This window comes from Equus przewalskii, chromosome 14 (assembly GCF_037783145.1).
Source record: "Equus przewalskii isolate Varuska chromosome 14, EquPr2, whole genome shotgun sequence".
NCBI lineage: Eukaryota > Metazoa > Chordata > Mammalia > Perissodactyla > Equidae > Equus > Equus przewalskii.
In genome coordinates, this window is record NC_091844.1 from 27,984,134 (window position 1) to 28,008,029 (window position 23,896).

At 36.9% G+C, this 23,896-nt stretch overlaps 2 protein-coding genes across 3 annotated transcripts in view; one reads left to right on the top strand and one right to left on the bottom strand.

Annotated features, from left to right (window-relative positions):
- Positions 1–23,896, bottom strand: part of SEMA4F (ssemaphorin 4F) — a 106,489-nt gene that overhangs the window by 62,154 nt on the left and 20,439 nt on the right. The window contains exons 2-3 of one of the 2 annotated variants that reach the window (XM_070572285.1): positions 21,120–21,217; positions 13,709–13,800 (exon numbers count right to left, since the gene is read on the bottom strand). In XM_070572285.1, the coding sequence (XP_070428386.1) occupies positions 13,709–13,800; positions 21,120–21,142 (115 nt within the window). In that variant the 5' untranslated portion in view covers positions 21,143–21,217. The remainder of the gene's footprint in view (positions 1–13,708; positions 13,801–21,119; positions 21,218–23,896) is intronic. The other variant, XM_070572286.1, reaches the window with a different exon arrangement.
- The window catches only part of M1AP (meiosis 1 associated protein), an 87,787-nt gene that overhangs the window by 31,748 nt on the left and 32,143 nt on the right, over positions 1–23,896 (top strand). The window contains exons 3-4 of the mRNA XM_008530298.2: positions 7,759–7,944; positions 9,249–9,417. Of these exons, the coding sequence (XP_008528520.1) occupies positions 7,759–7,944; positions 9,249–9,417 (355 nt within the window). The remainder of the gene's footprint in view (positions 1–7,758; positions 7,945–9,248; positions 9,418–23,896) is intronic.

A 23,896-nucleotide genomic window follows, 5' to 3' on the forward strand; every position in this document is an offset into this window, starting at 1 on the left:
GTGGATGCCTCGGAGATTAAAATGTCAAACACTTACATTACAATAAAAAAAGCTAATTGTCAGATGCTTACACTATAGTCATGCAGCTCCTTGCTTCTTGTAAGTGGTTGCTTCAGAGTAAAGTGTCCAATGCAGATATTTTACATATCTCTATTGCCAGATCATGCCTTTGACTATCAGTGCTATCTTTACTACTGGAAATAGAGTCATTAGCATCTTTAAATCTAATCAGATTAGAGAGTCAATTCCAGAAACCCCAGAACCAATTAGAAAACTCATTCTTAACATTCTGTTCCTCTGGAACCATTCTTGGTACCAAAATCTGTATTTGAGTTCTCCAGAGAAACAGAATCAATAGGATACAAATTTATATATTATAAATTTTATATTAAATTTTACGAATTTTTAAAAAAGGTAAGTATATTTATATAAATATGTATATGGAGACTTGTGAGATTTCTTCTGAAGAATTGGGACACGTGATTATGGAGGTTAAGTCTCATGATCTGCCATCTGCAAACTGGAGACCCAGGAAAGCTGCTGGTTTGTAATTCCACTCCAAGTCTGAAGACCTGAGAACCAGAGGAACCAATGGTGTAAATCCAAGTCCAAGGGCAGGAGAAAATCAAGGTCCCAGCTCAGAGAGGCAGGCAGGAATAGAAAAAGGCGAGAGGGAGTCCTTCTTCCTCTGTTTTTTGTTCCTTTCAGGTCCTCAACTGATTGGATGATGCCCACCCCCATTGGGGAGGGCAATCTACGGTACTAAGTCCACTGACTCAAATGCTAATTTCATCTGGAAACACCTTCACAGACACACCCAAAAATAAAGTTTAATCTGGGCAGTCTGTGGCACAGGCAAGTTGACACATAAAATTAGCCATCAGGATAGTTTAACTGCATTAACAATTCTAGGTTGAGAGTTATTTTTTTCTTGGCATGTTGAGGATATTACTCTACTGCATTCTGGATAGCATTATTGCTGTTGAGAAGTCTTCTGTCAGTCTAATAATTGTTTCTTGGTAAATCTTTTTTTTTTTTTTAAAGATTGGCACCTGAGCTAACAACTGTTGCCAATCTTTTTTTTTTTTCCTACTCTTTTCTCCCCAAAGCCCCCAAGTATATAGTTGTATATTTCAGTTGCGGGTCCTTCTAGTTGTGCCATGTGGGACACTGCCTCAATGTGGAGGAGCAGTGCCATGTCCACGCCCAGGATCAGAACCTATGAAACCCTGGGCTGCTGCAGCGGAGTGCGCAAATTTAACCACTCAGCCACGGGTCTGGCCCCCGGTAAATCATCTTTTTATCTCTGACTGATTTTAAGATTTTTTTTTTGTCTTTAGTGTGTCTGGATTTAGTGTGTATGGATTTCTTTTTATTTCTCCTGTTTGGTGTTTGTTGTGTTTTATGAATCTGAGGGTTCATGCCTTTCCATTGATTCTAGAAATTTCCCACCTACTGTCTCTTTTAATATTGCCTCATCCCCATTATCTCTATTCTATCCCTTCAAGACTCTGATTAGATGAATATTAGATCCTCTCACTTTTTCTTCCATTTCTCTTAACATGTTTTTCATACTTTCCATCTCTTTGTCTCTCTGTGCTAGGTTCCGTAGTATTTTTTCAGCTTTATCTCCCAATTCAGTAATTCTTTCTTCAGTCGTATTTAATCTGTCAACCCATTCATTGAGTTTTTAATTTCAATTTTTATAATTTAATTTCTAGAAATTCTATTTGGTAATTTTTTAAATCTACTTGGTCCTTTCTTGCTAGTCTTTTATTCTGTGTTCATGGTTTTGATTTCCTCTTTTATGTCTTAAGGGTACTTAAATATGTTTGGTAATTCCAGTATCTGAAATGGTTGAAATTCTAATTCTGCTGTTTGCTGTTTCTGCTGACTCTCACCCGTGATGTTTATTTTCTCACTGATTTTGTAATTTTGGATGATGAGCTTATGTTTAGCTGATCGTAATGTGTGAGAATTCTGTGAAACCTGAGTTTAGAGTGTATACCTCTAGAGAAGATTTGTGTTTGCTTGAGCCAGCTGACTTAAAGTGCTATCAACCCAGGACGACTTTAAGTTATGTTTTAAACTGAGACTTTCCTAGACTCCACAGGTAAAGCCAAATCCCAAACCCACATGAGGGGAAGCATGTGGTTTCTGGTTCTCAGCAGTAATTTCTTTCTTATCGAGAGCTCACATCAGTCAACAAGTTTTACTGTCATCTCCCTTTACTGGAGGGTGGATTCTTTCTAGCCCACCTTTTCATTGACAGAATAACCTTTTAAACAGTCTTAACTTTGGGCCAGGGTGGCAGTTCCAATTCTTCTTCTTATGTGGGCCTAAGGCCTTGTCTCCTGCTTTCTTGAAACACAAGGATTTAAGTTCTCATGATCAGCAAGTACAGCCAAGGCTTTTATAGTTATTTAACACTGTGGTTTCCTATTTCCTGTTATCCTCTCCTTTGGTATCCGGGGATTTCCCTTGTTTTCTCATGAATTCAACTATGCATTTGAAAGATATTTGTGTTTTATCTTGTGTGTATATTGTAAGGTGCTAGAAGAGTATGTTTCAGATATTTGTAGATGCTTTTTACATATTAAGATATTAATATCACACTAATCATATATGTTGCAAATATTTACCTAGGGTTTTTTTGTCCTTAGCTTTATTCATATTCTCTTTTCCTTTACAGAAAATTTGAATTTTTATGTGGTCAAATCTCTGCATTTTCCCCTTCACGGTTTCCTACCTTTGTTGTCATATTTACAAAGGCTTTCTCTACCACAAAATAATCTCCCTTTTTTTTCCTACTATTTTTCTGGTTTATTTTTCAATAAACTTTTTATTTTTGAATAATTTTAAGTTAATAAAAAAGTTGCAAAGTTAGTACAGAGAATTCCTGTATATCTGTTTTCATTTTCTGACATTTTTCATCCCCCTGAAATTTATTATATATGCATTCATTTATTCAAAAATACCAGCTGTGTTCCAGGTACTGGTCTAGACCCTGCAGACATGGCAATGAAAACACAAATCAGGTTTCTCCTTTGATAGAGCTTATATTCTAATGAGATAAACAGACAATAACTGGTCAACGTACTTTGGAAAATGTCATTTTATTATGGCTCTTATCCCTTTGTATTCTGAGGCTACTTATCTCACTTGTTTGTAAAGTTATATTTTACAGGAATTATATATTTTTTAGATACCTAGTATATCATAAGCACCTAACCATAAATGTTTGTAAGAAATGGACGAGTGAATAGAGCTATGTCATTTACATAGATACTATTTATTTTTACTTGTTTTGTCAGGTGTAGAACACAGCCATTAATTCAATACAAACCCCTTCTGTTTAATCAGCAATGTCCTAAGTGCTTTTAGGGTTTGATAGTGATAAAAATAATAACCACAGCTAACACTCAGTGCATACTGTGTGCCACGAATTAGCTCATTTAATACTTACTCTTTAAGATAAGTATTTCCATTGTCCTCAATTTCTAGTGAAGAAATTTAGGGTTAAGGACTCACAGCCAATAAAAGGGAGAGCCAGGTTTGGAACTCAAGTCTGTTTGGCTGTAAAGCCTGAGCTAAGATTAGTACTTCTTTAACCAAAATGCCCACTAGTCCTTATCAAGCATCCTCTACGCTTGTCAGGCACATTTCCTCATTCTCTCTGGCACACGGTTTCACTCTCAACCTCCATACCATTGCTTGTATTGAACTTCTGCCTCTCTACCCACCCACCCCCCACACACACACACATACACACATAAAATACTGTATTATTTTCATAAATTTTACCCTTTCAATTCTCAGCCCAATCTCCTTTCCAACTTCCTTTCCAACAACGTTTGCTTTCTTTTCCTAAACTTCTAAAGCATCTTCAAACTGGGGTTCACATACCATTAGGGCTACAAGAAGCCTTCCTAGAGTGCACAGGAATAGATAATTTTGAAGAATTAACATACAGATCTTCAATTTCCATTTGTATTCTTTTCTAAAACTTCTCTCATTATGCCTATGATGAGGGTGTCAGGCTGCTTCTCCATTCCCACCATCATTTTCACAATAACTCTTCTTCTATTTCATAAAAAAAATCCAAAATAAAAAGGAAGGAGTGAGAAATACATGTCTTTCACCCGTGAATCTTACTGTGGTGAATTGCCAGGTGATTTTAAAACTTCCATGGGTACCAAACAAAGGAATAATTCAAAATGTTGGTATCAATGTAAGAAAGTAAGTGACTTATGACTGAGTTAAAGATCATTTACAACTGCGGCTGGCCCCATGGCTGAGTAGTTAAGTTTGCGCGCTCCGCTGCAGGCAGCCCAGTGTTTCGTTGGTTCGAATTCCTGGGCGCGGACATGGCACTGCTCATCAAACCACGCTGAGGCAGCCTCCCACATACCACAACTAGAAGGACCCACAACGAAGAATATACATCTATGTACCGGGGGGCTTTGGGGAGAAAAAGGAAAAAATAAAATCTTTAAAAAAAAAATCATTTACAACCAAGAGGTTTCCAATTTTAACAACATTGAAGGAAGACCAGATTGAATAACAGCTGATATTAAAGTAATTTTATTGGTAGATCTCTATGTGACTTTTGGCACATATCTCAGAAGGAATTTGACAATTTGATTGACATCTCATCTTATATTTATGAGGACAAGGTTTCTCAGCATTATAACAATAGAAAAAATAGAAATAGAATTGATACTGAGTGTTGTGTCATTGAAGCAGTAAGTCATTTATTTATTCACATATACCTGAACTAATTGAAAAAAGAACCCAGCGTGACCATGCCATTAGGATGCATTTCCAATTAAAGTTAATGTTTAATGCCAATAATTATTTACCAAAATCAGTAATATATATTTGTTTTGATCAATTGTATATGAACAACAATTCTAATAATAACTCAATCTAGATTACCCCCTTAAGCCTATGGTCATAGGAAATAAAATAATCTTACAATATGTAAATATTTTTGATGCAGAGAAGTATGATAGGATGTTCAATAAAAAGTTGCCAATCAAAAAGTTCTATTACGTTATGATAAAACTGTGGAAAAAAGGAAATGGAAATATGAGTTCAAGGAAAAAAAGGAATAATATACTGTTAAAAAGGGACAAGAGCTTGCTCATATACTTTTTAAATTGAATAATGGTGAGTATCAAATCACTATGATATTTAGATTCTATTGGATTATTCTTTGAAGAGTGATGTTATCATTTTATTTTTAAATAGTGATATTTACTCAACAACAAAAAAAACAAACAACCCAATTAAAAAATGGGCAAAAGATCTGAACAGAGATTTCTCTAAAGAAGATATACCACGGCCAACAGGCATATGAAAAGATGCTCAACATCATTAGCTATCAGGGAAATGCAAATCAAAACTATGATAAGATATCACCTCACTCCGGTCAGAATGGCTATAATTAACAAGACAGGAAACAAGTGTTGGAGAGGATGTGGAGAGAAGGGAACCCTCATACACTGCTGGTAGGAGTGCAAACTGGTGCAGCCACTATGGAAAACAGTATGGAGTACCCTCAGAAAATTAAGAACAGATCTACCATATGATCCAGCTATTCCACTGCTGGGTATTTATCCAAATAACTTAAAAATACAAATGCATAAAGATATATACACCCCTATGTTCATCACAGTATTATTCACAATCACCAAGGCTTGGAAGCAACCTAGGTGCCCATCAAGGGACGAATGGATAAAAAAGATGTGGTGTAGGGGGCCAGCTCCGTGGCCGAGTGGTTAAGTTCGCGCGCTCCACCGCGGCGGCCCAGGGTTCGGATCCTGGGTGCGGACATGGCACCGCTCGTCAGGCCACGTTGAGGCGGCGTCCCACATCCCACAACTAGAAGGACCTGCAACTAAGATATACAACTGTGTACAGGGCGGGGGTTGGGGAGATAAAGCAGAAAAAAAAAAAAAGATTGGCAACAGTTGTTAGCCCAGGAGCCAATCCTTGAAAAAGAAGGAATATTAGCAACAGTTGTTAGCCCAGGTGCCAATCTTTAAAAAAAATAAAAAATAAAAATAAATTTAAAAAAAAGATGTGGTGTATATACACAATGGAATACTACTCAGCCATAAGAAATGATGAAATCTGGCCATTTGTGAAAACATGGATAGACCTTGAGGGAATTACGCTAAGTGAAATAAGTCAAAAGGAGAAAGTCAAATACCATATGATCTCACTCATAAGTAGAAGATAAAAACAACAACCAGCACACAGCAACAGAGACTGGATTGATGGTTACCAGAGGGGAAGGTGGGAGGGAGGAGAGTGAAAGGGGTAATTAGGCACACGTGTGGTGATGGATTATAATTGGTCTTTGGGTGGTAAACATGATGTAATCTACACAGAATTCGAAATATATTATGATGTACATCTGAAAGTTATATAATGTTATAATCCAATGTTACTGCAATAATAAAAATATTTTAAAAATAAAAACAAAGGACAGTGAAAAAATTTTTGTTATACACGAGCATATGGTGAAAAATAAATCTCCCACTCTTATTTCCCAAAAAAAAAAGATATTTAAAATATGCTGGAAGTTACATCCTTAGCAAGTACTTACACTTAGAATTTTAAAATCTAGATGTCAACTTAAAAATGTATAAAGGAGTATATTGTTCCTCGGATTATTTTAGGGGGTACATGAAAAGAAATGCTCAAAGGCAACTAGTCTACACCTAGGGTCTCATTTTTCTCATTTCTTGCTTGAGTAGGTTTCTTATCTTCCTATCTAGATTGCAAGTTCTCTTTGTGTAAGAATTATGCCCTATTTCTTGTGTTTTTCCCAGACACTCAGGGAGAGGAGCATGTAAGTAAGCAAAGTAAGCAGCTGTGGAACTGAGTCGGGCAGGGGTGGACCAAGCAGCCTTTGTAGCCTGGCAGTATTGTAGTTTATGCTCATGAATTTTATGCACATTTTGCAAATATTGCTCAGTTCTGCTATGGTCAGGAAAGTTTCCTCATCCCAAAATATAATTCTTCCTCACACCCCACTGCTATTGATGCTTGGAATTCCTTCAAATAGCGTCACAAATTTTCTTTCCACATTTATTCAAAATGCATGTATCCTTAGAAGAAGTAACATTGACGTATAATCAGATTATATTAGATTACTTCCAAGAGTGAGTTTTTACAAAGGAGGATGAGGAGAACCAAGAGGTTTATTTGTTGGCTCCATGAGCTGACTCTAAGCCAAGCATCTCTTCCTAACTGACATGATCCTGAAGAGCAGATTAGATAGGACCTTATTGATTCTGAAATGACCAACCACATCAAAATCCTCATTTCTGGGAAAACATTCTTGAATAGAGGAGCTCCCAGTGTCTATACTGACTGAGAAATGAAGATAAGGTTTAATAGTAACCCTGCTGGACCTCCAATTTGCAGACCACCTTAAAGTAACTAAGCAGTCACAACTGGCCCTGCCTTTGGGTGAGTGAATGAGTTAATACACTTCTTTTCCTGTTTCTGGTGACTCCCCATAATCAAAACCCTTTGGCTGCAGAGTATCTTTCCTCTGGTGTAGGGAAGATTTTAGTGCAGTACCCAGAACATAATAGACATTTGGTAGATGTTGGTCAAACAAACAGATTCTCAGGAAGAGAGGGGACTCTTGAGAAGCAACTGGTAATGAAGTTAGACTGCCAATTAACCTGAAACCTGGGTCACTCAAGATTTATATCTTTGATTCATTTTTCTCTGCAGCAAGTGAAAGGGAATTTTGCTAGGCTGCAGGCCTGCATCTCAGAACTCCGCATGTTGCAGAGAGAGGGTTGTTTCAGACCCCAAGGCGCTTCTCTGCAGATGGCAGTAGAGGATGGGCTCCAGCAGTTCAAACAGTACAGCCGACATGTGACCACAGGCGCAGCTCTGACCTACACTTCCCTGGAGGTAAGAGATGCTGGCCTTTAGGACTCTAAGCCATCTTCCCATTTCAATCCATCTAGATGCTTCGTTATTTATCATCCTTGTATTGTTCTCTGTTTCATACGCACTGAATGTCGTTTTCAAGGCTGGATTTTCAGCTCCCTGCAGGCAGGAGGCGTGCTCCCTTTTGCCTATAACCCGTGCAATTCTTATTACACAGCTAGGCATAAAGAAGAGTTCTAAAAATGTGGACTGAAGTGAATTATAAGGAAAAACTGAAATCAAAATAAAATTTGAATATGCCATCTGCCTCTAGGTTTTTGAAACTTGTAAAGCAATCATCAAACTGCCTAGATTGGTGTCTATATTTATATTTTCTGGGTACTCTTAAGAATTTACATTGTTCTCAATTAAATCTTGTCATCAAATTGAATAAATTTTCTTGGGATTAGCAAATGTGCAAATGTAAACATTTCTAAAATTCTGGTGCCAAACTAAGACAATCTTAAAAATATAAGTCGTGACTAGATCCTCCATTGTGTGTGAGTGACTTAAAACACTTTCAGTCTCTGATAACTCAGGCATCAAACAGATGAGTTTAAAAAATAATTGTGCTTTTATCTGCATCCTGTTCCTCAGTCAAACATGTCTAAGTACAAAAAAGAATTGCATGTATTTAATACCTGCCTTCCAGAATTTCAAATTTAAGACAAAACTGTTAACAAAAACATATAGTGTACTCATTCAGGTAGAATAAATTACTCAAATTATACACAAACACATCAATATTCCTTCAGGTCCAATATATTGATGAAGAGTGAGTGCATTTTAGAGTTAAGAGAGCAAAAGAAACAGCTCAGCTGGATACAGGTTGAGAAAGGAGAGAAATCTACATGGAAGTAGCACCATGAGAAAGGAGCATATATGCTCTCTGATATTCAGTACCCATTTAGTGAGTGGAATTTAAGGATTCTATTTCCTTTGTTTCCTCATAAAATCAAAGCATTTTGAGTGAGAGACATACTGCCAGTGCTTCAAGCATTCTTTAAAAACGAAAATGCAGGGATGGCTTCTTACTGGTCACGTACGGGGGTAGGCTCAGCCTGTTTGCAAGGGTCCTGGGAGGATCTGTCCCACCAGACCTCTCCCACCAGAATCTGTCAAATGAAATTTGATTTGTAAGTTACAGTTAAGTCCTCCTCCTTTGCTCTGAAGACAATAGCCACTACGACAGACTTGCTGTCTTCATCCTCCAGATCTAACCTGTTATGTTCTTCACTCTGTACGTCAGGGAAAGAACACACATTGATTCTTGGATTTGTTCCCAGATCACTGTTCTGACTTCCCAGCCTGGAAAAGAGGTGGTCAAACAATTGGAGGAAGGATTAAAAGATACAGACCTAGTCAGGGTCAGGAGGCTTCAGGTGGTTGAGATTACAAAGGGAGTCCTGGAGGGTATGGACTCAGCATCCCCTGTTGAAGAGCCCAGCAACGATGGTAAGAATTAAAGGAAAAGGTGAAAAGAATGGTAAGAATTTTAATGACTAGTCTTTTACGGATCAGGAAGATTATTTTCCATGGTCTTTCTATGTTCTTAAATGAAATGAAGCCAACAGATTTCACTGCAGTTCAGCCAGGTGTTTCTAGGTGTTAGAGTTGAATTTTTTAATCGTATTTTTAATTTCAGAAACAATAAATGTTAATGTAAAACCTGAAATATAGGTATAAAAAGTAAAAATTCCTTCCTCCTCTAATCACTTTTAAGTGATTGGGGTATCCCTCCTAATGTTCTTTTATATAGATAGGAATATATATATATATATATATTTTTTTTTAGTGGGATCACGATATACACAATATTTTATAACCCTCTTTGTGTGTTAAACATCTATCTATATTAGTATCTATAGATCTGTCTCTTTTTTTACTGTGTGTTTGAACCATAGTTTATTTGTTTAATCACTTGTTAATGAACAATTTGGTTTATTACATTTTGCTGTTATAACCTATGCTGTATGAACAGACTTATATGTAGGGCTGGCTTCATGGGCTTATGACCAGTGCAGTCAAACAAGGCCCTGCATTCAGAAAGGGCTATGCTTGGGAATTAATGCTCTTTGGTTGCTGTCTTGAAATTCTTAATAATTTTATCTTTGAATGTGTGTTTTATAAGTGAGTTTGATGGAACAATGGAGCCTATGCCAGGAGATTATAGTCTTGGTGCATTCACGCCCTACCTCTTGCATCATTCCCGCCTCCCCAGAATAGGTTCTCAGTTGCAAGCTCCCTAGCCCCGATGTCCCTACCCTGCCTACCCCCACTCAGTGACCACTGGTGCCCAGGTCCCTACTAATAAGTCCTACATAAACCACCAATAATTCTACACTTCCTAGAAGAGAAAATATTCAAATTGAGTCTTAAAGGACAAATAGGAATTAGCCAAGCAGAGGAAGAGGAAAAGGTCACACAAAGACCAAAGGACATGAGAAAGCAAGATAAGTCAACTTTTCAGAGACGTGCTCATGGTTTCCTATGTCTGGAGCCTGTTAGGCAGAGGCAGGAGTGAGGCTGTAAAGGAAGGCAATGGTTAGATTAAGAAAGGCCGTGTATGCCATGCTAAGACATCTGGATTTCATTCTAAGGCAATAGAAATTTATGAAAAGATTTAAGTCAGGAAGTCAAGTACAGATTCCCAAATTATGACATTTAAGAGGTTTTAGGCCAGTTTTAATTTATCCAACACTCAAGTTATGGTTCACTCTTCAGCAGTCCTTTCTATATTGGCCTTCTCCAAGGTAAGGTACACAGGGAGGTGCCCACCGTTCTCACACTATTGATTGCTTCCTGGTCCTACGTGGACAACTTCACTCTTCCCTTCACCCCCTAATTAAGTCGGGGGGTTTGTAGCTAAGGGTGTGTTTCCCATCAAATTCTGACACTTGTGGACCCTTCCAGTATCACGAAGCCACTGACATTGTTCTGGTATGGGGGGAAGGGGAAGGGTAAACAGACTTAGCTGTGTGGTTTATGAGCTCTCACTTACTGCACACACTCTGCTTTCCTCAAACCAGTCTTCTCACTGACTGTCCTTTCTGTCTCCATCCCTCCACTGGTACTGGTCATTTCTGCTGAATTCCTTCTTCTTTCCTCTGAACTCCTTCCCCTATCCTCTTCCAGCCAAATCCTCCCCGTCCTTTAAGGTATAATTCAGGTTTGTGACCACTGTACTAATTGTCCTCTTAGAACTACCACATCACTTGTGATCTGCACCACACAATTTAGCCCTTAATTATATACCATGTAGAATTGTTCACCATTGCTTTATTGTCTTCTTACCTAAATTGTAAACTACTTGATATCTGTTCTCTCTGCATTAAACTTTAAGTGCCTTGAGATTAGGAATTTGTCTTACTCATTTCTGTGTCCTAGTGTGTAGCATATCCTAGATTATCAGTAGATATTTGTTGAATGAATTGATGACAGTGATACGTGTGGAGGCTGTTCTTGGTCTTCCCAGCATCTCCTGCATCCCCTTTCTCTAGTAACACCTCCACCTTCCTGGTCACACAGTAGGCCATGACCCAGGTGAGGCAATCCTAGTTCCCAGGCCACCAATCAGAGTCCTTCCCAGTGGGTTCTCAAACTGAATCTGTGAGAGAGAAGCTCTTTTTCTTTGTCTTTGGCCATGGACAGATCAGGCATGGACTGTGTTTTTTTCTCCCTTCAGAGACTGTACCCAGAAAGACTTACTGTATCTCTAGTGGTATAGAGCTCAGAGGACTCTGAGCCCACCTGACGCCTTTGTTTAGAATAGTTAGTGGCTAGAGCTGTATAAAAGAGCTTTTAAATGCAGGAAAGCAGCTTTCTACCTTGTGCCACTGCTGATTATTCTTCCAGTAACTTTCTATTTGCTTATAAATAATACATCATCCCATAAATTGCTTGTAATTCGTCTTTGTGGGTTAAGTATATATATGGTTCATAGCTTGAAATCTTCTCTTTGCCTTTACTTTCCTCATAATTAATTCCTTTATTCCATTTATGTTTTGCTTCATCTTGGTGTCCTTCTCAAGAGATTAACAACAGCAACTTCTCTCATTCTCAGAAGGAGGAGTGTTTCAGAACTAGGTTGCCTGAGTCTAAATCCCAGTTCTATCTCTAACTAGCTGTGCAACTTTGGGCAAGGTACTTAGCCTGTCTAAGCCTTAGTTATTAATTCTTGCTCCATGCAATAATTGTGGGGATTAAGTGAGATCATATATGTTAATTACTTAGTGCATAATAAATGCCCAGTAAAAATTAGCCGTTCTGATTATTAATATTTTTGAAAATTTTTTATGTGGATGGTTTAATATTTCTGAAAGTTGTTTTTAATGGCCAGGTTCCAAGTGGACCATGAGTTACCTGAGGATAAGACTATGTCTTGTACTTCTTTGAATCACCAGCATATATCGTTCTACCTGACATACAGTAGATTCTCAATAGTTGTCTCTTGAATAAATAAATGAGTGATTGCACACAGCTCAACAACAAAAAATCAAACAACCCGATCAAAAAATGGGCAGGGGACATGAACAGACATTTCTCCAAAGAAGATATACGGATGGCCAATAGGCACATGAAAAGATGCTCATCATCACTAATCATCAGGGAAATGCAAATCAAAACTACACTAAGATATCACCTTACACCTGTTAGAATGGCAAAAATATCCAAAACCAAGGGTGACAAATGTTGGAGAGGCTGTGGAGAAAAAGGAACCCTCATACACTGTTGGTGGGAATGCAAACTGGTGCAGCCACTATGGAAAACAGTTTGGAGATTTCTCAAAAAGTTAAAAATAGAAATACCATATGACCCAGCCATCCCACTACTGGGTAGCTATCCTAAGAACCTGAAATCAGCAATTCCAAAAATCCCATGCACCCCTATGTTCATCACAGCATTATTCACAATAGCCAAGACATGGAACCAACCTAAGTACCCAGCAACTGATGATTGGATAAAGAAGATATGGTGTATATATATATATATAATGGAATACTACTCAGCCATAAAAAAGGACAAAGTCATCCCATTCACAACAACATGGATGGACCTTGAGGGTATTATGTTGAGTGAAATAAGCCAGACAGAGAAAGACAAACTCTGTATGACTCCACTCATAGGTGGTAGTTAACATATAGACAAAGAGAACTGATCGGTGGTTACCAGGGGAAAGGGGGGGTGGGGAGAGGGCACAAAGGGTGAAGTGGTGTACCTACAACATGACTAACAATAATGTACAACTGTAATTTCACAAGGTTGTTAACTATCATAATCTTAATAAAAATAAATAAATAAATATATAAATAAATGAGTGATTGGAAAAAAATCAAATGATCAGGGAGACGTAGTGGTCACCCTCTCCGACATCAGCTCAAATAGTTAAGGACGTATCCCAAACACCCATAGCTTCCCTTCACAGCCCATGAATACCATAAATTGATTCAAACACTTCTTGAATCTATTTATAACTTCTTTAACTCTGGTAATCATGATCATCAATTAAATAAAAATTGTCTGTACCCCACTTTCAAAGAAGGAAACAGGTTGCAAGGAAATGTTGACATTTCAGATTAGTTTAAAAAGTAACTATGAGAATATGTCCTTCGATCAGTCTAAATTCTGCCTTCTTTAGTGCAGCCCTGCACAGTGAGAACTAATCATTACAAAGACGACTTGGAGACTGCAAGATCCAGAATCATCAAAGAAAGATTAAACATAGAAATTAATAAAGTTGACTCACATTTTTGAAAGCTCTTTAATGGTTGGCCCGGTGGCATAGTGGTTAAGTTTGCACACTCTACTTCAGTGGCCTGAGGTTGGTAGGTTTGGATCCTGGGTGTACCAAAAAAAAGTTCTTTAAGAAAATCTGAAATGAAATGGTTAACTTTAAATTACATCATATCAATAAGGTTTTCTAGAAATTTTCAGCCTGTGCAGCCTATTGTATGTTTTCTTTCAATTGTATAAATGGCACTTCCTTTCATCTGTTCCTGCTTGGTCTAACTTGTTCATTTTTTCTTTATTTTAGTGAAAGATCTTTCCTAGCTCTCTTAATTTTTTTTTTCTTTTTGGTGAGGAAGATTGGCCCTGAGCTAACATCCATTGCCAACCTTCCTCTTTTTGCTTGAAGAAGATTGCCACTGAGATTACATCTGTGCTAATCTTCCTCTATTTTGTGTGTGGGTTGCCACCACAGCATGGCTTCAGGAGCAGTGTGTATGTCTGTGCCCAGGATCCAAACCCAAGCACCCTGGGCTGCAGAAGCAGAGCATGCAAACTCAACATCTATGCCACTGGGCCAGCCCCATGGTTATTTTTAAAATTTTTGTTATAAGTTATACAAATTTAAACATCACAGAAGTTTAATATAGGCAGTTCAAAATGACCCAAAATTCCACCCTCCAGAGATAACCACCATCATTCTACTGAAGTGCTTTCCTTACACATTTATGGACATGAATATACAGGTAACATTATTATTGTTATTGATATTATCTACTTTTTAAAAAAATGAAACTATATAACAGCCACTTCTCTGCTTTTTTTTTTTTTTTTTTTTTTTGCTGAGGAAGATTCGCCCTGAGCTAACATCTGTTGCCAATCTTCCTCTTTTTATATGTGAGCTGCTGCCACAGCATGGCCACTGACAGACAAGTGGCATAGGTCAGCACTGGGAGCTGAACCTGGGCTGCCAAAGAAGAGCACACCAAACTTAACCATTAGGCAACCAGGGCTGGCCCTGCATTTTTATTTTTTTCATTTAGCTATTTATCCAATAATTTTTTCCATATTGGCACATAGAGGTCTAACCCATTCCTTTTAGTAGCTGTAAGGTATTCTAGTGTGTAAATTCATCACCATTTATTTAACCATCTAATAAGATTTTTATATTTTACTGAAGAACTGAGTGACCTTGAACAAGTTACTTAAACTCTTTATTCCACAATTTTCTCATTTATAAAACAGGGCTAATAACAGTAGCCCTCATAGAGTTTTTATGAAGATTAAATTCAACTTCCATGTGAAGTACTTAGAACAGTGCCTGGCACATGTGAGCAGTAAATAAATGTTATCTGTTGATATTAATAGTAGTAGTAGTGCCCTTTTATATATGCCTTTTTACTGAGAAGATTTCAGACTCTAATAATTTTTTATTGAAAAGAAGATATGACCATAAAATAATTTTTTAATTTAAAATCATTCATAATCCCACTGCCGCATCACACTGATTTTATTATTGCACATTGCCTCTCAGTTGGCCACGATCATGTTTAGGTTACATAGTTATAATTCATCTATGTAACTTTTTGTTTCCATGTAACATAATATTATAAACCTTTTTCCATAGGTTTTTAGTCTTTCTTTTCTATTCTTTATCCATTTTGTTCCTCTTTTGCTCTTAAAAGAGGACTAGGAAGTGTTGGTCTATGAAAGAGAGATATGAAAAGGTATACCTCTCACAGGGAAAGCTGGATGCCTTCTTTATCTTTATGTGACCTCTTTACATATAAGCCAACCCTACACCTCAGAACAGATCCCTAATGCTGGATCTTCATCGTAAATTTAGAATGTAGGAGAACCTGCCAATTCCAGCAGTCAGAGTCAATCCCATAGAAGAGCCATCAATGGCAGGAATAATGCTGCTAACTTTTTTCATTTTTAAATAAGTTCTGAGCCTCAAGAAAAAGATATATGAACTAAAAGCCACAGTCTCTTAACATACTCTAATATTTGTTTATAGATCACAATAACAGCAATATTTTATTGACTACTTACTGTCCAAATGCTTTCTATTCTAAATAGTTTCCACATATTATATTATCTAATCTTCATGTATCTAGATGCAGAAACTAAGGCATAATTTCTTGTCCAAATTAACTTTCCCAAGGTTTCTGAGTTAAGAGATAGAGCAGGGATTCAAATTTAGGCAGTCTAGCTCCAAAGCTCACGTGTTTAACCATTCTTTATACTGCCTCAGTTGAAAAGAGCGATAATCAACAATTCAAAAGTTGGTTCTTTGTAAAAGCTTGTAAAATAGAGAATCCTCTGGTGAAACCAATGAAGGGAAAAAAAGAAAGAAGGCACAAGAAACTATGTTAGGGTTGGGGAAAGGGGACCTAACTGCAGACAGAACTATGAATTCAAATAGACAAAAATGGACACCTTCCTAAAAAGATAGCAAACTTGACTCACAAATAAAAAATCTGAATGGTTCTTATAATGTACCAATCCTAAATGGTTTTACAGTCAAATTTATCACACTTTCAAGGAACAAATCACTCCAATCTTATACAAACTCTTCCAGATGTAAAAAAAAAAAGAAAGAAAACATCCCTGAAGTCATGGTAGAAAACCAGACAAGGACAGTGTAAGAAAAGAAAATTTCAGGCCAATCCACTCATGAAAACAGATTAAACAATCTTAAATAATCCAGTCTTATCTAAAAAGAGAATACAGTACTGACCAAGTTGGATTTATCCCAGGAATACAAGGTGATTTAGCATTAGAAATATATAAATATAATTTACTACATCAACAGATTAAAAGGTAAAATCATGTTATCTTAATAGATACAGAAAAATATATGATAAAACTAACATCCATTCATTATTTAAGAGAAAAACCTTAGTAAACTAGGAATACAAAATAACTTGCTTAACTTAGCAAAGTGCATCTACCAAAAATCTACAATGAATACAATTCTTACTGGTAAAATGTTAAAAAGGTTGCCTTCAAAAATCAGGAATAAGGAGCCAGCCCAGTGGTGTAATGGTTAAGTTCGCACACTCTACTTCGGCATCCCAGGGTTTGTGGGCTCAGATCCCTCACATGGATGTACATACCACTCATCAAGCCATGCTGTGGTGGCATCCCACATACAAAAGATAGAGGAAGATTGCCATAGACTTTAGCTCAGTGTCTGTCTTCCTCAAGAAAAAAAGAGGAAGATTGGTAACAGATGTTAGCTCAGGGGCCAGTCTTCCTCACCAAAAAACATAAAATCAAGAATAAGACATGGATGCCCCATCACCGCTTTGATTCAACATGGTTATCATAGTCTGGTAAGATTAGAAAAAAGAGTAAAGGGTGCAAATATTGGAAAGAAAGAAACAAAACTATTGTTATTTGAAACTTATTTGATTGGCTACATTAATAACCAAAAGATTCTATGGAAAAATTACTACAGTTAGTAAGAGTTTAACAAGGTGGCTGGATGTAAGATCAATATACAAAAATCAATAGTATTTCTATAATTAGAAACAAACTCTTAGAAAATTCAATTTTAAAGAAATACTTCTTACAATAATAAAAAAGTACAGCATTTAGGAATAAATCTTAACAAAAGGTGCATAGAATATTTATTGAGAAATGTTTAAAACTTTATTGATGCACCTTAAGGAAGTTATCATTAAATGAAGCATGTTAATGGATAGAAACATTCAATATCCTAAGGATTCAGTTCTCCTCAAATTGATCTATCAATGCAATTACAATCAAAATCCTATTGAGTTTTTTGATGATCTTGACAAACTGATCCTAGTATATATATTAGAGGCTAAGACATATATATATTAAGGCTAAAGGTTTGCCTTGGTAGATATTAATATGATTAGAAAACTATTCTAATTAAGATAGTGCTGTATTGACAAAGGAATAGACAAGTTGTCTGGTCTAGAACAAATTAGAGAGCAGCAGACAGCCACGTCATGTGAAAACTTGATATGTGACTGAGCTGACATGGCAGAGCAGTGGGAAAATGATGGATCTAGTCATTAAATCATACTGCAACTATCAGTATTCCATCTGGAAAAAATGAAATTTGACCCCTACCACACACCATTTATAATAAATGTATTTTAGATGGATTAAAGACTTAAATATGAAAAGTAAAACTTTTACAAGAAAATACAGGAGAAAATTGTTATGACCAGAGGTAAGGAGGAAGAGGAAAGTTTTCCTAAATGAGACACAAAGTTTCCTAACCATAAAATAAAAGATTAAATATGACTACTTCAAAATTAAGAATTTCTGTTCATCAAAAGACACCATGAAGAAAGTGATAAGACAAATCATAGCTATATTTCAAACTCATGTGACCAATAAATAATTAGTATCCAGAATAAAGAATGCCTGAAACTCAATTTTTTCGAAAAAGACAATCCAGTTTTGAAATGAGCAAAAGCTCTGAACAGGCATTTCACAGAACAGGAAATCTTAATGGCAAATAAACATAAGAAAAATTCTCACCATCATTAGTAATTAGGGAAATATAAATTAAAATAATGATATACCATTCTGTGCCCACTAGTTTTCAAAAAAAAATTGTCTCACTATAGTGTTGACAATAGCAGAGCAATAAAAACTCTTATACACTGATAGAAAGAATGTAAATTGTTATACAACTTGTCATTTTGTTGTACAGTAACATTTACAATACCCTGTAATCCAGCAACTCCATTCCTAGGAGAAAGTCTTCAGAAAAACTTTTACAAATGTGCACCTGAAGACATGTAGAATAATGTGAATATTGACATTATTCAAAAAGCCAAAAATTAGAAACCACTCAAATGTCCATTGAATGAGGCATGAATAAATATTATAAAGTATATTCACAAAGTGGAATATCATCTAGTTATGAAAGTGAATGTACGAGGTGGACAAATCTGCTCAATATTGAGAAAAAAGCAGATAACCTATGATACCTCTTTAGAAAGCTCAAGCAAAACTAAAATAATAAAGTGTTTAAAATAATAAAACTACTTTTAAAAGGAAAGGAATGATAAAAAACAAAATTCAGTGTGGCAAGGTTTCCCTTGAAGAAGAGCAGGGAAAAGCATACAGATATCTTCGTAGTATTGATGATGTCCTACATTGTAAGTTGAATAAAGGATTCATGAGTATTCATTTTGCTGTTATGCTTCATAGCTTACGTATATGTTGCATGTATTCATTTGCACATGATAAAAATGTTATAATAGCTTTCTAAAGAATGGCTAAGTAATAAATATGCCAAAACTAAAATGGCCACTGTGATCAATGCACTTTGGCATGAAGAGGGTGTCTGTCCAAGTTGACAGCAGTCTGCATGAGTTTGCTATGTAAGTCTTTCAGCCAGTTACAAATCATCCTAATGATGCTGTCAACCAGCCTACATCTCTCAGCTTTGTACACAGGATATCAGGTTCCCTTTCTAAGAGCTCACAAACCATCTGTTTAATATTTCCTCCTAGACTTTGCCAGAGATCGATGTCATGCTCTTTTGGAAAGGTATTTTATCCTTATGTGTTCTCAGGAAACACCAAATGTTAACAACCCAAACATGGAAGATAAAGATTCATTGCTTCCTAGAGGATTCCAGAAAAAGAAAAGAAAAAACAACCCTCTTCTATGCTTCATGTTTCAGTACGGTTGTCAGACTCTACATATTGATTTTTTCCCCTTCAGTGTCTTAGAAAATAGACCAGAAAATACAGCTGTTCATTGAGTTTGTCTTTGATAACTACTTTAAAGTTACTTCCCTGTGGTGTTAAGACTAAATTAGAACCACTGTTGTATTTATTACCTAAGGATTTTTTTTTTTTTAAAGATTTTATTTTTTCCTTTTTCTCCCCAAAGCCCCCCAGTACATAGTTGTATATTCTTCATTGTGGGTCCTTCTAGTTGTAGCATGTGGGACGCTGCCTCAGTGTGGTTTGATGAGCAGTGCCATGTCCGTGCCCAGGATTCGAACCAACGAAGCACTGGGCCGCCTGCAGCGGAGCGCACAGACTTAACCACTCAGCCACGGGGCCAGCCCCTATTACCTAAGGATTTTTAACACGGACATTTTTTATTTCATTAACAGAAGCCATGGTCTCAGAAAAATGGCAACTCTTCCCTTTTGAAAAATTGAATAAAGAATTTTTTTAGAATTCAACAGAAAAACTAATGTTATTTGAAAATTGGGGTTTTTCAAAATTTTCTTCACCAACTGTATTGAGGAATAACTTACATACTATAAGTTACATCCAAAGTATACAATTCAATGAGTTTTGACCACTATGTATGCCCCCAAATCATCACCACAGTCAACATACAGAACATTTCCATTATCCCCAAAAGATTCCTTTTGCCCTTCACACTCCATCCCTCCCTCGGTGCCCAGCATATACCACTGACCTGCTTTTTCTATGTAGATTAGTTTGCGTTTTATATAAATAGAATCATATAGTATGTACTTCTTTTGTGTCTGACTTTTTTCGATCAGATTTTGAGATTCACCCCTGCTGTTGTTTTTATAAGAAGGTAGTTTCTTTTTACTGCTGCGTGGTATTATATTGTATGACTATGCCACATTTTCTTTAACCATTCACCCGTTAGTAGACATTTCGGTTGTTTCCAGTTTTTGACTATTATGACTGCTACAAATATCCATACACAAATCTTTGTATGGACAATGTTTTGATTTCTCTTGGGTCTTACTATGTTTATGGTTCATCTTTTCCCATCCATTTACTTTCAATCCATTTGCATCTTTATACTTAAAGTGTACCTCTTGCAGACAGTATATAATTGGGTCTTGCTTTTTATCCATTCTGCTAATCTGCCTTTTATTTGGAGTATATAGTCCATTATCATTTACCATGAGTATTGATATGGTTGAATTTAGTCTACCATTTTGGTTTTTCTTTGTCTTCTCTGTTCTTTTTTTTCATCTTTTCCCTGCTTTGCCACTTTCTTTTAGATTATTAAATGTCTTTAGTATTCTAGTTTAATTCATCTATTGTCATTTAGCTATATTTCCTTGCATTATTTTTAGTGGATTCTCTAGAGATTACATTATATATCCTTAACTTTTCACAGTCAACTTAGAGTCAATATAGTATGTCACATAAAATGTAGGAACTTTGTAGGGAATAAAGTATATTTTTAAACTTTTTTACAGCCTACTTAGAGTTTATATAGTACCATTTCATGTAAAATATAGAAACTTTGCAACTATGTAGATCCATTTATCCCCTACACACACACACAGACACTATCTTTTTGTTATAGTTGTCACGTGTATTACATCTACATTACAAACTCTGCAAGACAATATTATAAATTTTGCTTTAAACAATCATGTGTATTTTAAAGAAACTAAGAGAAAAATAATTTTTTACATTTACCATTTCTGATGCTCTTCATTCATTCCTGAAGATCCAGTTTTCCCTTGGCTATCATTTCCTTGAGCTCAGAGAACTTTAGTATTTCTTGTAGCATGGTTCTGGTGATGACAAATTCTCTTAGGAAAATGTATATTTCACTTTCAGTCTTTTAATAATTTTTTTTAAGATTTTATTTTTTTCCTTTTTCTCCCAAAGCCCTCCAGTACATATTTGTGTATTTTTAGTTGTGGGTCCTTCTAGTTGTGGCATGTGGGATGCTGCCTCAGCATGGCTTGATGAGCGGTGCCATGTCAGCGCCCAGGATTTGAACTGGTGAAACCCTGGGCCACCGAAGCAGAGCACACAAACTCAACCACTCTGCCACAGGGCTGGCCCCTCACTGTCGTTCTTGAAGGATATTTTTCTTATATATAGAATTATGAGTTGACAGAATTTTCTTTTCTTTCAATACGTTAAAGATGTTGCTCCTCCTCCTCCTCCCCTTCCTCTCACCCTCCCCCTCTCCCCCCCAAAGCCCCCCAGTACATAGTTGTATATTCTAATTGTAGGTCCTTCTGGTTGTGCTATGTGGAACGCTGCCTCAGAATGGCCTGACAAGCAGTGCTAGGTCCACGCCCAGGATCTGAACCAGCGAAACCCTGGGCCACCAAAGCGAAGCACACGAACTTAACCACTCAGCCACAGGGCCAGCCCTACCTCCTCTTCTATCTTCTATTCAGGTCAATAAGCTCAAGCTCTCCATCATTTTTCTCTGTCTTTAGGAGATTATGGTGTAAAAGAAGTTCTTCTGATTAAATCCCGACTCTTCTCTCTCATCCCCTAACACTCAGAGAGACACGCAGACCCTGCTTTACTTGGCAAATGACTTGTGTGGCTCCCGGCCAACCTTGGCACAGTCTGGCCACTTCTCTATCTGAAATCAGCTCCATCAAATGCCTAGCAGTGGAGTACTAGTTAGCACAGTACAAGAATTGATAGGGGCCAGAAATAGAAACAAGTACAGATATAAATTTAGCATTGGATAAAGACGGCATCTCAAATCACTAGGAAAAAGACGGACTTCTTCAAAAAGGTGCTGGGACAACTAGTTAGCCATCTAGAGAATATTCCAAATGCATCAGGAACCTAAACGTAAAGAAGAATATTTTGAAAGTAGTAAAACAGGGGCCGGCCCCATAGCTGAGTGGTTAAGTTCATGTGCTCCACTTCAGAGGCCCGGGATTTTGCCAGTTTGGTCCTGGGTGCCAACATGGTTGGTCCTGGTTTGGTCCTGGTGCTGCTCATCAAGCCATGCTGAGGTGGTATCCCACATAGCACAACCAGAAGGACCTACAACAAGAATATACAACTATGTACTTGGGGGCTTTGGGGAGAAGAAGACGAAAAAAAAAGAAAAGAAGACTGGCAACAGATATTAGGTCAGGTGCCAATCTTTAAAAATAAAAAGTAGTAAAACAGCAGCCAGCCTGGTGGCCAAGTGGTTAAAGTTCCCCGTGCTCCACTTTGCTGGCCTGGGTTCACAGGTTCAGATCCCGGGTGTGGACCTGCATCACTCACCAGCCATGCTGTGGCAGAATCCCACATACAAAAAATGGAGGAAGATTGGCAGAGTTGTTACCTCAGGGCTAATCTTCCTGAAGCAAAAAAAGAGGAGGATTGCCAACAGGTGTTAGGGCAGGACAAATCTTCCTCAACAACAACAACAAAAGTAGTAGAACAGAACATTGATGAATTCCTTTATAATCTCAGCATAGGAAAAGGTTTTCTACCTATGACTCAAAATCCAGGTACAATAAACAAAAGATTGATTTATTTAACTACATAAAAATTAACTATGTAAAAATCAAAATCTTAGGCAGGGCAAAAAGCACCATAAACAAAGTCAAAACACAACTGAAAAACTAGGAGAAAGTATTTGCAATTTATATCTCAGAGAGAAAGGAAGGCTGTATCTCTAATAGATAAAGAACACTTAAAAATTGAGGGCAAAAACTCCAAAACCCTATAGAAAAATGGACAAAAGACATGAACACATAATTCAAAAAATATTTTTAAATGGTCCTTAAACATATGAAAATATGCTCAACCTCACTCATGATTAGAGAAATAAAAATTAACACTACACTCACATACCACTTCCCACCTATTAGATTGGCAAAGGTTAAAAAGTGTGACAACACATTCTATTGGTGAGGCCACACTTCCATACATTGCTGGTAGAATGCACAATGGTTCAACCCTTTTGGAGGGGAATTTGGTGTATCTAATGAGACTACATATTTGTTTACTTTTGACTCACCACTCCTACTTCTAGGAATCCAATACCCTGAAGATACACCTCCAACAATACAAAAATGCAAACACATATACAGGATCACAAAGTTGTTACAGAGTCTATCTAGATTTTTTCATTATTTGGGATATGTTTTAGGACTTCTTTGGTTCCAGTGTCTTTCTTAAACTTTTGCTTACTCGACCTAGCTCCCCAGGAAGTCATATTCTTTCTTAGTTCCTCCTACTTTTGTTTTCATCTACAAGTAGAACTCTCACTCAGTTCCCTTGGGCGTTAAGGAGACAAAGCTCCTTGGTCTTGTTCTCGGGGCCATGCCAATAGTTTTACTGCCTTCCTAGCCCCACATCCCCTTCACTCAAATTTCCTAAATAACCCATTTCCCTGCTCTGTTCCCCCACCACAGTGCCTATGAAAATACTTTTTCCCATTCCGCTTTCAAATTTACATTAAATGCTTTTTTATTCATAGAATATGTAAGTTAGTT